Source organism: Corvus cornix, chromosome Z (genome assembly GCF_000738735.6).
Source record: "Corvus cornix cornix isolate S_Up_H32 chromosome Z, ASM73873v5, whole genome shotgun sequence".
NCBI lineage: Eukaryota > Metazoa > Chordata > Aves > Passeriformes > Corvidae > Corvus > Corvus cornix.
The window spans coordinates 28,806,797-28,821,356 of record NC_046357.1 but is presented as its reverse complement, the minus strand read 5'-3'; the positions used below and the strand labels follow the sequence as shown (position 1 = coordinate 28,821,356).

Genomic DNA, 14,560 nt, shown 5'->3' with positions numbered 1-14,560 from the left:
GGAAAACAACAGGATCTAGCGCTCCTTTCCCCATCCTCACCTCTTACAGGATGCATCTTCTGCCAGTTGTACCTGTGCTGAGGGTTGATGGTTATGTCTGCTTCCTTGGTGTTGCAGGTAGTTTTGCATCTATGTCCCATTACTTAGCTGAACCTGGAGCCTCAAAAGGCCCGGCTGAAGTCTGCCTTATGAGGGAGCTGTGTTCCCAGGAAAAGAGAGTGAGTTGATTTCCCCCAGGATATCAGTCCTAGAGACCCAGAACGGGGTTGAAGGAAATCTCCCTTCCCTCTTCCCGTACTCCCTGTCGAAGGAGTGTCTCTACACAGCCCCCAGTGGTGTCCCATAGAGACACAGGAGCAGAGAACATGAGGATTTAAGGCTGTGGGGGACAGGATACGGGGAAAACAGGATGACTGCCTACCTGTAGGAGGGATCCACTTCTGGAGGAGTTTCCTTATGCTTAGTCTCTATATTGAACAGGGCCCCACCTCAGGCCAAGCTGGGGGGTGTTCAGTCCTCACAAGGCTGGAGGACCTTCCTTGTAACCCAGTATTGGTGCATTGAGGTTAGGAGAGTGTTGGCAGTTCTGGGCACAGAGAATACAGAGCCCTACCCCCTTCAGCCCCTTCAGGGTCCTGAGGACTGCACTGACTGGCTGCATCAGGACCAAATATGCTGGGAGTGGCCACAAAATTTCAGTTGGCATAAAAATGTTCATAATTTTTTTAAATTTTCCAAGACTCAAACCAAAATACTTGACAGATAGATTTCAGCTTTTCAAGTAGGTAGGCAAAAGGAGGAGGAATGGGAGATTAAGATGAAGGAAGGAAAGAAGAAACGCATCTGGAGAGACAAATATAAAAAGTGAAATGAGCAGAAGCAAGCCAAACACAACTGCAATTTTCATTGCTGTTGTTGAAATAACCAAAATTCTGGGATTCAATAACAAGAAAATTTAATGTGGAGAAAAATAATGATATGATGAACATTAAGCTAGGATTTAGCATAGATGAAAGAAAAAAACTTTAAGAAATTGTAATAGTCCCTGCTATAAATGCTCTGGGTTTGGTTAACATGTCATTTTTTTAAAAGCAAGACAATTCTGTTTTGCCCACAAACCAGCCTCCTTCTCCAGCCACTGGGTGGCCACAGCTGTAAATGGAAGACATAAAAACTGAAGGGTAGATGCACATGCAAGCACTCAGCGCCTCAGTGGGTAAAAATCAGAGCAGTTCAGCAGCTTTGGCCATCCCAGAATAATATCTCTTGCTGTCAAGCTCCATTTTCACATAACTTCTATAGAAACTAAACCTACAAATGGAACAGGATGCAGAGTTATTTTTTGTTTATCTCTTTGTTTGTATTTTCAGGCATGATTCTGAGCCAGCAAGCCAATCTCAATCCAGTAGTAAAATAGCAGGTGCATAGGGACATAGAAAGTCTGAGGCTAAGCCTGAAAACCAAGGTGATGTGTCAGGATTAGGGCAGAGTCAAGGAGATACAAGGCAATGAGTTACCTTAGTGAAGATACTACAGAGTAGCACAGGTAGGGGTCAGCAGTAAAGTCTGAGCGTAAAAGCAGCTTCCAAGTGCAAGAGGGGCACACTCTCACCTTTAGTTTTCCTCACAAGAGCTCCTGTTAGTGACAGAGCAGACCCTGGACTCTGCAACTCAAACTCTTTAACTCAGCCAATACTCAACACCTTGAAATCAGAATTATTCCAGCAGTCACATGGTGACAGCAAAAAAAGATAAGTAAGGGAAGGGGCTGTTTTTTTTTGTTTAACAGAGGTGAAGAATAGCCTTAATAGCTGTAAAACTGGTGCAGCTAATGGCTGGAGGATGTCTGGGCTGTAGTAATTATGAAATGATAGCGTTTTTGAGTTTCAGAGAATTAAGGAATGTGGTAAGGAGAACTACTAGCTTGGACTTCCATAGAGAAAACTTTGGCCCAGTTGAGAGAGTCTCTTTGGAGGCACTTCAAAGAAGGTATTGAGGTGCTGGGGTGAGTCCAGAGAAGGGCAGTGAAGTTGGTGAAAGGTCTAGAGGATAAGTCCTATTAGGAGAAGCTGAGGGACCTGGAGTTTGTTTAGTCTGAAGAAAAGGAGGCTCAGGGGTGACCTTCCTGCTCTAAAACTCCCTGAGAGAAGGTCGTAGCTAACTGGGGGTTGGCCTCCTCTCCCAGGCAATTAGTGACAGGATGAGTTGGATATCAGGAGGAATGTCTTGATGGAAAGGATTGTTAAAAATGGGCAAGGGCTGCCCAGGGAAGTGGTGAAGTCACCATCCCTGCAGGTGTTCAAGAAAGGACTGGACATAGCATGACCTAGCTGACAAAGTGGTGATCAACCAAAGATTGGACTCGATAGTCCAGAGGTCTTTCCCAGCCTAAATGATTCTGTGATTCTGTGCAGAAGTACCATCCCTGTATGCCAAAAGACAAGTGCTGGAGGCAGTGGGTGGGGGGGTTGGGGGGAAGAAAACCAGTCTGAACAAGAGAGTTTTGCCTGTGACTCAGTAAAGAAAAGAGTTTATGACCTTTGGAAGAAGTGGAACTCCACTCAGGAAGACTACCAAGACTACCAAGATGCAAGTTTGTATGGAGAGAAAACTTAAAGAGCCAAAGCCCACCTAGAACTTAATTTGGCTACTGCAGTAGCCAGCAAAACGTTTCTATCAATACATCTGGTGAGCTAGAAGACATAGATGGGGAACAGAATGATGGCCTGATAATCCAAGGAAAAAAATTAGCAATTGATACACCACTTAGACACACACAGGTCTATGGGGGCAAATGGGATCCTCCCAAGGGTACATGGTTTAGTGGTTGATTTGAAGCATAAGGTTAAATGTTGGATTTGATCACCTATATGATTCTATGTTGATATGTTTATATGGAAATAAAAATAGTCTTAATGTGTAGACACAGCAGACAGATGACAAGATCTTAGAGGCTGTCCTCTCTATAAATGGATCTAATTACTGGAGGTAAATAATAAGACAATTTCAGAGGAAAGTTTACTACATTTGTGCAGAAAGGAGATTATGAACGAACAACAAAAATCAAAGACATTGTTTACATGGCCCTTATTTTTACAGAACTGGTAATAGGTTGAAACCATGGTCCATCCTGGCCCTACAAAGTTACTAACTGGAATCCTTTTATTATAATAATGTAATACAATTGTATCACATAAGTTTGTATTTGAAAATAATGAACAATAATTAATTAATAAGAAAATAGGGAGTGCAGGGCTGGTTTTTGCAATTAAAGACCAGACCAAAAGTGCAGAGTCTAAATGAAGCCAGATCCAAAAACGTTTTAGACATGGATGAGCATGTGATGCCAACCATGAGCAACATGACCTTCCTGTTCCACAGAACAGTCTCAGAAGAAAAGTTGGTTTGATCAGTGTAGTGGCTCCTAATGTAACTTCTTTGTCCTATGTGGGAGACCACACAGTCTGAGAGAGAAGTCAGGAGGGTCAGTGTAGTAGTTCCAGCCTTACTGTGTGTAGTCTCTAAGGATGTAGGTTCCCTGCATTTCTCCCAAGATATTAATGAATTCTCCCCTTTTCCTCCCCAGGGTTTTGTTTAAGCTCTCTTCTCAGTCTCTCTGGATGCTCATCAAGTTTCTTTAGTCTTTCCTCATAATCTCTTCAACTGGGTTACCTCTTGCAGGTCTCTTCTGTGTCTCTCTTGAGGCACCCTGGACAATATCTGCTACAGACTGGTAGAGAATGCCCAATTCCTGACAGACTTACTCAAATTCTGTGTCTCACATTTGGCTCTTGCCTCACTGGCATTCACAGTCTGCCCTTTCTGAAAGCATCTCCACACTTTCTCCATGACACTTTTACAACTCTCATAGCAGTTAACAAGCTGCTTACCTGTAAACCGTTCCCTTATTCTTCTCTATTCTTTCATACTAAATTTCAGCCAGGCCCAGCCCATACCACCTGACACAATCTAGCCCTTATTCTATAAACAGTCCTGTAACTCTTTCTATATATTAATTTCATATAATCATCATGTTTCAGTCATCCCCATGGCTTATGAAACTCAGTAGATTTCCAACCATGCTGTTGATATTTCTACTGTAGTTAGAACCATTGTTTCTTGGAGGCAGACTTGGGGAATGGGTTAATATAATCAACTTGCCAACAACCTTCACCAAGCTTTTGTCTTGGAATTGTCATCAGCAATAAATGCAATTCAGGGACCCTGAAAGCAAAGGCAAGGTTTGGTCTAATCTTATCACTGAACTAAATTCAAGGTGCAGAGCACTGAAGTCGCCACAGCATCTCTAGACTGTGCATACCTGGTTCTCAGAGAAAGCTCAAGGCTCAAGACAGGTAATCACAAGCTGCAGAAAATTGGATTGTTCATCCCTTGCAACATATGAACATTTTTTTTTCAGTAGGGCCTCTACTGGCTTCATTTCAGATCAACGGCTTTGTTCGGCTGCTGTTATTTCCTTACTTACTTTTCTGTGATTACCTTCTTACTGGGGACTCCAGAAATATGTAATAAAAGAAAGCAATATGCAGTATTTTATGTGGGCTCATTGCAGGTCATTAAAAAAAATGTATGATAACCAGTTGAATCCCCTTATTTCCTTCACCCCTTGCTGAGACCAGGAGTACAGACAGTTCTGTTTCATCTTTGTTTTGTTTTACCCCCTCTACAGGGAGATAGTAGAGTAGTGTGTGGGGTGATGTCTTTGTTTATTTGAACTTCTGTTAAGACCTTGCTTGTTCTGCTCAAGCACCACTTGAGGTACGACCTGAGGAGAGTATGAGTAACTTACAGCAGCAGAGGACCGAGTCCACCAGGGTATAGCTTAGCAGTGTAGCAGTGTCAAAATGGAATCAGAGCCTGGTTAAAAGATGTCATTTGTAGACTCCACCAACATTGCCACAGGGTGTTTGTGGCCAGCTTGAGCCATGACATCAAGATAAAATGCAAAACCCTTTGGGACGGTGAGGAGAAGCACACAAATGTGTCATCCTCCAAGCAGTAACCAGTTTTCTTCAGAGTACAGATCCAGGCCATGTTCTTTGAGAAGCTGAACATGACTGTTTTGTACCTTGGCACTCAAGACAGCCCTGCAATTTGCATCCTGCCTCTGAAGACTTAATTTCAAAGTAAGAGAATAATCTGTTAACAAGTACAGAAACCATGGTGATGACTGTACTTCCACAAACCTAAATTATTTTTCCAATTATGGAAGGAGCTGTGAAATGCAATCTCAGCCACTAAAGCTCTCCTACACATCATACAGATGTTCACAGCTTTCCTCATGCTGTGAAATAATCATCAAAATAGAAGCCTAATTAACACCTCTTATAAAGTCTGCAAAAAGTGACTCACCAGAGTTATGCTGTGAGCAGCAAAAACTGGATTCCTTGGACATCACCAGCAATATCATTCACACATGTACCCATGTCAGCCCTTGTAAAGGTGCACATGATCAAGAGAATTAGTCAGGGTAGAACTGAGACATATGATTTTCCAGACTCCAAATTATAACCAAATGATTACTTTCACAACACAGTTAAGACAAAGAAACACAAGTTGTTCTAAAAGGCTGCTTCAATTATTAGCTGTTTATGACAATCTGAGTACACAAGGACAATCAGAGGAAGAAAAGGGAGAGGTTTATATTTCTTTTTAAAATAAACTTTTAATGTGCTATATAGGCATGATCACTACAAGATCTTCCACCTATACGCAATACTACACACTGTTAACACACTGCATTTTCACTGTACATTAAAAAATCTGGGAAGAATATTCCTTCACTGGAAAAATATCATACAATCACTTAAATAAACAAAGACAACATTACAGTGCAAACAAAATCCTGGTTTTATTTATTCTGCAATTACTGAATACTTTCTAAAAGTCTTTTAGAAAAATAATAAAAAAACCTTCCCATGGACAACCAATACTTTCTGAGATGATTTCCTCTTGCTGAACCAAGAACCTTGATCTGATCCTTGAAGCTGTAATAAGCTGTATACACATTTGTATGATGCATATTCCCATGATTTGTATGAAGCAATGAATCCCAACCCAAAATCTGCAGACAGCAATAAAATGGCACTTGCTGGCTTCATCTGACTTTTGATCAGACCCATGACAAGAAAGGTCTGGTACAATAGTTATCCCCATGAATTAAAGACAAAGTGCTTAAGGAAGCCAGACAAGGCCTTGGTTAATGATGCTGCTGTTGGTTTCTACTGGTAATTGCTGTTAGACAGAGTAGAGACATACATTTTTTTTCCTTTAAAGAAGAAAAACAGGCCATGGAACAGCAACCATGCCAGATTCAACATGCAAAAGAAGAAACATGACATATTTCTGTCCCAAAGAGCATGATAGTGTCGCTTGAACCCGCAAAGGCCAAGATTCAGACAGAGCAGGTATCACCTGATTCCTAATCTGTGTGAGCTCTGCCACCTTCATAAACTCCTACTCTGGTGAGAGAATATACTAATTTAAAAGTGCCTGTATGCTCTTGTCAGTTGGGTGATGTTAAGAGAGTAAAGAGTTATGCAAAGACTTTAGGGAAATAAAAAAAGCAGGTAGGTGAGTACATGAAAAAGGGGATGGTTGTTTTCACTTGGAGAGGAATGTTGTCTCTTTGTCCTCCACTGTGCCACCCTTCTCGGAAAACTGGAAAACCTATTGCAACACAGCTTCCGATTCTGGGTGAGACAGAGACAGTTTGACCCGCTACCGTTGCTGCACAGAATGACACTGGGCTCTTCACATACATATGATCCACTTCTGTTCAATCTGCATTGGATGTCATATAAAGGATAAGGCAGGCTTAAAAAGAAACAGAATATTTAGCACCAGTGACAGTATATGGGTCATCCTTGAGGTTCTTATCAGAGTAGACAATACAATGAAGCACTACTTTTACAGGCAGTAAGTGGTTATTCCATTACAATTTTCAGATCTGCACTTCTTTCTAAGCATACATAAAAAAATAGTAGTAGCTAAGAAAGCTGAATTAAATAGCACACAATTTCACAGTCCTATTGCTGTCTGTAAAATACATAACCTGCATAAAACCAGTTTGCTACTATACCAGCTGATGGGTTAATGCACAACATTCTAGACGTATGTGGGAGATGGCACAACACGAGGACTATAAGGCTATAGATTCCCCAGTTCCAGCCTGTGTACAATTATAACTTTTCACTTACCTCACTGAATGAGCACACAGAGCATTTAGAAAATATGTCCCAAATGGATGGGCACTGAGTTGGCAGGACTAAGATACAGAACGGCTTCTATAGTGCTTCTGGCTGTCAGTGACTGAAATACACAGCAGGAGGCAGGCTTCTGCTCATGGTGAAAAAGAACACTGGCCAGAAGGTATGTGCCAACGGGGCTGTGCTTTAAGAATGCCTTGGCAGACGTGAAAAACAAATTCTGCTCTGCTATATACCACAGTTCTCACAGCTGCAAAAGCCATCTTGTGGAAAGGCAGTGTGACACACATGCTAGCCTGCTACATCAGTAGGACAGCTGTTTGATCCAGATGAATGAGCAAGTGAAGATTTTGCCTATTAAAGCTTTATAAAAGCCTTTGAACACCCTCATGCATAAATACTAACCCACATATCAAAATTACTTATCCTAACTACTTAAAACATCATGGTGTAACTGCCCCAAACAGAATTAGCTGCCTGTACCTACAAATGAAACTTGCAAATGAAGACAGTAAACATTAAGAGATTATTGTACCAAAAAAGGATAAAAATATATAACAAACTACTGTTTAATTACATCCCCTATTTGTAAGTAATTGACCGTGATTCACTCTCACAAAATTATTTTAAGTTTGTGTGTCTAACAGAAGTTCAATATTTGACTACCCTGAGAAACTGCATTAAAAAATCCCAAACCCATCAAGCTATGTGACCAGAGCTAGAGACTTGCCTGTTAAGCAGCTCCTTCTCAGGTCTATCAAGAACACCCTAGGGTCCCTCAGAGTAAGGTTACTCTTTCTCCTGGAGAAGTTTCTCAGGGTAGCAAGAGAATAAAAGTTGTTGGTTTTTTACTGCTGAGAAGAACTTGTTGGTTCTTCTCAAAACATGAAGGAAGAACTTTTGTTGGGAAGCACTTTCATTCACATAGAAGGTCTGGGAAGGTTATCTGCTCTCCTTGCACTAAAATAAGTGTTCTTTCTCTTACGCAGCAATACAGTTCTAGAGGCATGCTGCAGCACAAGTCTATCACACACACAGTCCCACAGACAACTCTGCAGAGAGCCCACATTCACAAGACTAAAGGCTGCCTCTCCCCATCATAGACTCAAGCTCTGAATTCTGGCAACGAATTTTGTGCAACCCAGCTTATCTCTCACCTCCCATCCACAGGAAGGGGTGAGACCAGGTTGTTAGAGAGTCCGTACAGCCACGGGGTAGAGCAAGGACAAGTGTTCTGCTCCTTTGATAGGCAACTTTTTTGTGGTGTAGTAGTGGATGACTTCAGGAACACTGTCGAAGGGAGGGCTGTTCTGACCCAGGATGTATTTCTCTTTGGTTTTCATCAGCTTCATATGCATAAAACCTTGACTGCTCCTGCAAGGAAAGCAAAGTGTAAGTTCATGCTTGTGCATAGAGAGGAGGGGTGCAGCACCGTAACAGGCTCTCCTCATGGAGGGGAATGCAGAACAAAATGCCAGTAGTTGCTGGGTGACAGCCTGAGACAGTGGCCAGACTTGACAGAGTGACTGCTAGTTGCAAACCCATGGACAGTCCACCACAAAGGCAGCCTAAGGTAGTATTTTGTTTTCAGCACCTGTGCTGCCTAGATCCACGTGCAAGGCTGTCTCACTCAGAAGGTAATCCCGAGGTGTGCCAGAGGACAATCCATTTCCTTCCCATGGCCCCTCCCTCCAGCCCCTTCAATATTTTCCTATGACCACTTAGTTTTCATTATAGCAAGTCATTACTTCTGGACCCAAAGATATTTGTGGTGCTGGTCTGTCAGAGGCCTTAGGGTCCCTTTACAGGCATGAGTGGGCCATAAACCTTGCTCAGCTAGGCAAGATGTCCTGTTCTACCCTGTGGATGCCTCTGAACAGACCTTACCTATGCCACCCTGGCAGTAAACGTCCAGAACATATTTCTGTGTAATCTGGTGGCTTCAGGTGGGAAAACTTCTCCAGATGAGCATGTTCCCAAGGTTCATGGTATAATACTGCACTATACTGAGCACTATAATGAGCAAGGGCTGCTATCCTGTGGTCTTTTTGCAGGCAGAATCCACAGTGTGACTTCCACAGCAGAAGCATTCTGACCGGTCTGCACAATACACTGCCTCTTTGAGAGAAGGCTCGTGATTACACAGGCAGGAGAAGAGTGTCATGGAACTGACCTGCCTGCTCTTGGCAAAGCAGCCTGTCCAACATCATGCCATTCTCATGGGTAGCACCCACACTGCCATACAGCACCAGAGGTAAAGCTGGCCTCAGCTCTTCCCAAAAGTGACCCTTCAGTGTCTGCTGTCTTAACATAACATTATAGGCTACTTAAAAAGTGTAGAGTTCAGCTAGGACAACACAAGCGCAAAGAACAGCTCCTACATGTGAAGATGTTAAATGAGGCTTAGAAGGTTTTTACAGCTTGTTTGATGTCCCAATCCCTAACCTTCTGGCTCCAAGCCATTGCATCTTCTAGGTGTGTCCAGGGGCAGAGACAATAGCGTTAAAGCGCTGGTCTGTGTCAGCAAAGAAACCCAATTCAAGATGACACAGAAAGCTGCAGCAGGAAAACAAATTATGTTAAAACCAGCTTCTCTAAAATCTGCCATATTCTAGCTGGCAGGTGCAGCATTCCATTTGTAAGTGTCTGTATCATAATCAAGCTCATGTCTTTCAGATGTATTCAACAATTCTCTGATGAAGAGAACCTTTCTGGTGGGCAGAAACCACTGCAGGCACTGTAATTATGGCTCTACGTGCTTAAAATCTTGCTTTAAAGATCAATTTCTTAGTGGGAAAATATATCTTTCAAGTCATAATTAATCTCTAAATTATTTCCCTTAAATAAGAGCGACATCTTTAAATACTTATGAGGACAGATGTATTGCTCTCTTTCTTCAGTTCACTATGAATCTACTTTGCCACAACATGACTTGAAAGTGTGCAGATAAATTAAGGTGCATGCTAATTTCAGAAGTACAGCAAGGTTTGGAGAACAATCTGTTAAGTGCACTTTAGTGAAGAAAAGGAAAAGACACAAGCCCTTTTTAGAACAGAAAGACAACGCACACAGTAGGAACTAACTGCTACAAGCCATGTATTCATGACAGACAGCTGTTGCTTCCCCAAAAAGGCCCTATGTATGTACTCAGGTTTCAGTAGCACATAGTCATTGAGCTTACACAAAAAGAATCTCTACTATATCATGACAGCTGAGCCTTCTGGAAGGTCACACTGAAGGTGAGGGAAAAGAATGTGAGCTAGAAGTCATGAATAGCAGGCTAATGGAATGTAGCCCAAGCAAATCTACAGCTTCTGCCCTTAGGATGGAACAAACCTAAGCAGCAGTGCAAGCTGGGGCACAATGGGCCAGAAAAGGAACTATGGTAGGGAGGACACATGGTGGGAAGGAGAATGATTCAAAGGACTGCCCATGAAGGCCTACTGCAGCCCGGGCTGCATAGCAAAGTGCAGCCAGCTGCTGGAAGAGAGTGACTACTACTCTACAGAGCTCTTGGGAGGCTGCATCTGTAACTGGTGAGAGGGGTGTCCTGTAATAAGAGACGTCAATACTGGAGCATATCCAGAGCAGGACCACTAAATGTGGTCTGGGAGCGGGAGTACACGATGTACGAGGATGGACTTGAGGGAATTGTGTCTGTTTAGTCTCCAGGAGGAGAAAAGGTGAAATGGAGGGTGTCAGGTTGCAATCACCCAACTGCTTAAAAGGGAGAGTTAGAGAGAAAACAGAAGTTTCTCAGTCAACAAGCACAGGCTGCAAGGGAGTTCCCACTGGACATAGGGGCTTCTTCCTCACAAGAGTGCTAGAGCCCAGGGACCAGGATCAGGCAGGTCAGGAGGGTTTCATCCGCACAAGTTTCCAAAGCATTCAGCAACCTGGTAAGTATGTACTGCTTGGAGCAGGGGATTGGACTAGACTCCTCCAGAGGTCCATTCAAGATTAGATCTCTCTAGGTAACTGGAAGGTGTGTGAAACTGTCTTCAAAGCTTTGCAGTGTCTCACACACAAATTTTCTGTTCATAAAGGAGTAGAACGGAGAGGCAAAAACCTTAAGTTAATGAACTGGTTTTACTTACTGCTAGTGTTTGCAGCCAATATCACATTGGATAGACCTGATTTCTATCCTGGCTACTTTTCTGGGTGTCCAGAACTCTTTAAACTGAGCCCTATTTCAGGCTTACTGGTAGATGAAAGCAAAGATTATGTTTTCAAATATTTTTCTCCTTCACTCCCTTTCTGCCGTCTTTACGTTTCAAATGAACTGTCACTGGTAGCAAGTAAACATAACAAACCAGACAATTCTCATCTTCTATAATGTAGAACAAATTAAGTAGGAAGAGAGTCAACTTAGCACCTTGAAATCATGCCCTTGAATTAAACACTTTCAACTGTAAACTATTCTGTGAAACTATTCACATCTATTCCAAGGATCCTTCTGTGCTGGTCTCATCTTCTCTATTTGTCCTTGAAATCTGTCTCACAGTCTCCCCTCTTCTGGTATGCCTGGACTCAGAGAATCAGTGCCTTTAGAAACAGGTAAGGGCAGAATGCATCTGCACTTGATTAACAGCATTATTGCTGCTAGCCCAGTGACTAGAATTACAGAGACCATGTCAAAAAGGAACCTGGAAGTCATACTCGCTCTTCCTCTCCTCCAAACTCTTTCAATCTAAGCTCCGAATTTAGTATGAAAAGAAATGACTGAAATTTCATGGTAATGATGGGGAAAAAAGCTTCATGGTTGAAGTGGTTGTAAATAAGTTTCTGCTTAGTTTTTGAAGCACTTTTGGAGTCTACCTGAACAAGTGCCTGACTGAGCAGTCCTGGTTTTGGAATGCGTGTTTTTCAGCTCTTTCAACAGCAATAACTATTGGAACCTGCCAGGCGCAAGGGTTTCAAAGAAAAGAACCAAAACAGTGATCCCAAATTCACATATGTGAGCACTGATGAAAGCCAGTGGCTTGAAGAGGTAAGACATACACATTTTGCAAGAGAAGGTGTTGGGACCAGAACTAAGGCATGTGATACTGTTACAATGTGAATTCTGCATGTCATGGTGGTTTTTCAAGAGTTGAAATAACTCTTCCCCACATCTTCATTCAATTGAGGGAAAACAGTGCTACTAGAGACAATATTCTATCCTTTCTTTCCTTTTTGGAACCATTCCCATGAGTTTCAAATACAGAAGAAAATTGCTAATTGCTAATCCTTTCATCAAAGTTCTTTGGAACTCCTAAGCACAGATGTTTACACAGACACAATTCTTGATACATGACTAATAGTCAGTCACACCTTGTTTAAAATGTTTGGCAACACAACCACAACACCAAGACACTTTGAATTACAGTTTCCCCTCATATTTTCTTTCAGTCTTCAAAACCCAGTGAGGATGGGAAAGGAATTGGGCAGACAGTTGATTGGAATGTGTTTTTTTGATCTTACACATGAAGTGTGATAAAAGAAGGTTTAATAAATATTAATTAGATATTAAACCTAGTATTTTTTTTTCCAGGGAATATTAATGGCTTTGAAACCTCATTCAGTGTTCACAATCAAAGTTTGGCCAAGTCTTCTGAATACTATTTTTGCAGAAGAAAGCACTGTTTTGTCACAACAGATTTTCTGCATTCATTTTGATGAAATGTCACTTGCACAAGGAAAAAAGTAACAGCTTTTTAGTAACATCAGAAAAAAAAAATCTAGCAATGTAGGAAATACATGTTGTGCTCTTTTTCCATCCAGAAATGCTTTTCCAATTGGGTTGATCTACATTCCATAATTTTAACTTATATTACATGCTGTTACTTTGAACAAAACCTATAATGTTTCATGTCAATGTATAACAACAAGAAAAGAAAATAAAACCTCTTCTGAAAAATAAAAACCACTACTTAACCTCAGACAAAAAAGTAAAAAATTGAAAAAATCATTTACTGGAGACATTCAGAGGCTGGCCTATGAACTGGTTTTCCTGTTTCAGTTTTTCTTTTTCAAGCACATTATACACAACACTGTCATTCTACACCTGACAGACACTGTCTCCACGATAAAATAAACAATGTTTCTTCCCCTACAAACAAGGTCTAGAAGTGTTCATTCGCACCCAATGTGTGAAGATCACTACTGAGTCCAGGCTCCATTCTCTATAACCAGTTCCCATCTACTGCTTTGAAGGTAGTGAGAATGTTTAGCTTGCTGGATTTTCTGTAGAAGTGACAGAATCCGTGCTTTCTGCTAACAGCCGGGACCCATTATGGTTTAGGCTAGCAGCAGACTAGTAATACACTTTTACATATTTTTATTCAATTGCTAATTTAGAGACATCAAAAATCCCACTACCTCTTTGTAAATTATACTGACAGGAAGAAACTTGTAACCTTTACAATATGACAAGGGTTACTTCCAAGAACAAAAATCAGCAGAAAGGTGCAAGTCCAGCATTCATCCAAACCCCAGAACTACCCAAAGTTTATATACTCAGCTTTGGAAATCAGGACCACTTCTACAGACTGTGATGACAAAAAAAACATAGCTTGCAGTTTCCTTTGCTATTCAGGGAAACCACATGCCTGTTTATTAGTCCACGGGATCAGGATGTCAATAGGCACCACCCTCTCTGAACTCAGCTCTGTACTTCCAGTGGCTATGATTGTGCAGGAACTATCCGACAGAACAGAAAGTAATGCCTGTTACTGTTTTTACTCACAGACCGCACATTTAGTTAACTTGTGAGATAATCCTAATCTAAAAATAAGAACAGTCACTTCCCGAAACTGAAATGTGAATCACGAGATGAAGTGGTGTGGGCAGGGTGCACACTGCTGCAAGAGCCTTGGGAAGGGGAAATCCCAACTGAAAGGTTTAGCTAGTAGAGCTCAGTTGATGCCTGGTCTTCACTGAGCAAGACTGAAAGATGACAACCCTATCCTGAGATCCTGTTCCTTGGTTACATCAGGAAGGCATCTCTGGTGAGCCTGATGTGCACTGAAGTAATTGCTGAACACCTAAAACATTTACAAGTAAGAAATGGCTCTCCCTCTTTAATTTGCACATCTACTTCTACCTTTTTCACCAGTCTGCTTGTTAGTAAAGAACAGGTCTCAGACAATAATTTTGAAACTAGGCGTTTCAATAGCAGCCAGGAATTCCTGGTCACAGCACAGTTACCAGGAGTATGGATCTCCAATTTTTACCCAGCCTTGTGCAATTATAACTGGGTTTAAGGAGAGAGTGGGTGGGTATGAGTGAGCCAAATATCTACAATCCTGAAGGAATACAGAGAAGAGGAAACACAGGGAACAATCCAGGGC

General features: G+C 41.8%; 1 protein-coding gene across 2 annotated transcripts in view; it reads right to left on the bottom strand.

The window, feature by feature from the left end:
- The window catches only part of SHB (SH2 domain containing adaptor protein B), a 79,266-nt gene that overhangs the window by 13,079 nt on the left and 51,627 nt on the right, over positions 1-14,560 (bottom strand). Inside the window, exon 6 of one of the 2 annotated variants that reach the window (XM_039567116.1) lies at positions 8,387-8,603. In XM_039567116.1, coding sequence (XP_039423050.1) covers positions 8,420-8,603 — 184 coding nt within the window. In that variant the 3' untranslated portion in view covers positions 8,387-8,419. Of the gene's footprint in view, positions 1-5,670; positions 8,604-14,560 lie in introns of those variants that run through there. The other variant, XM_039567115.1, reaches the window with a different exon arrangement.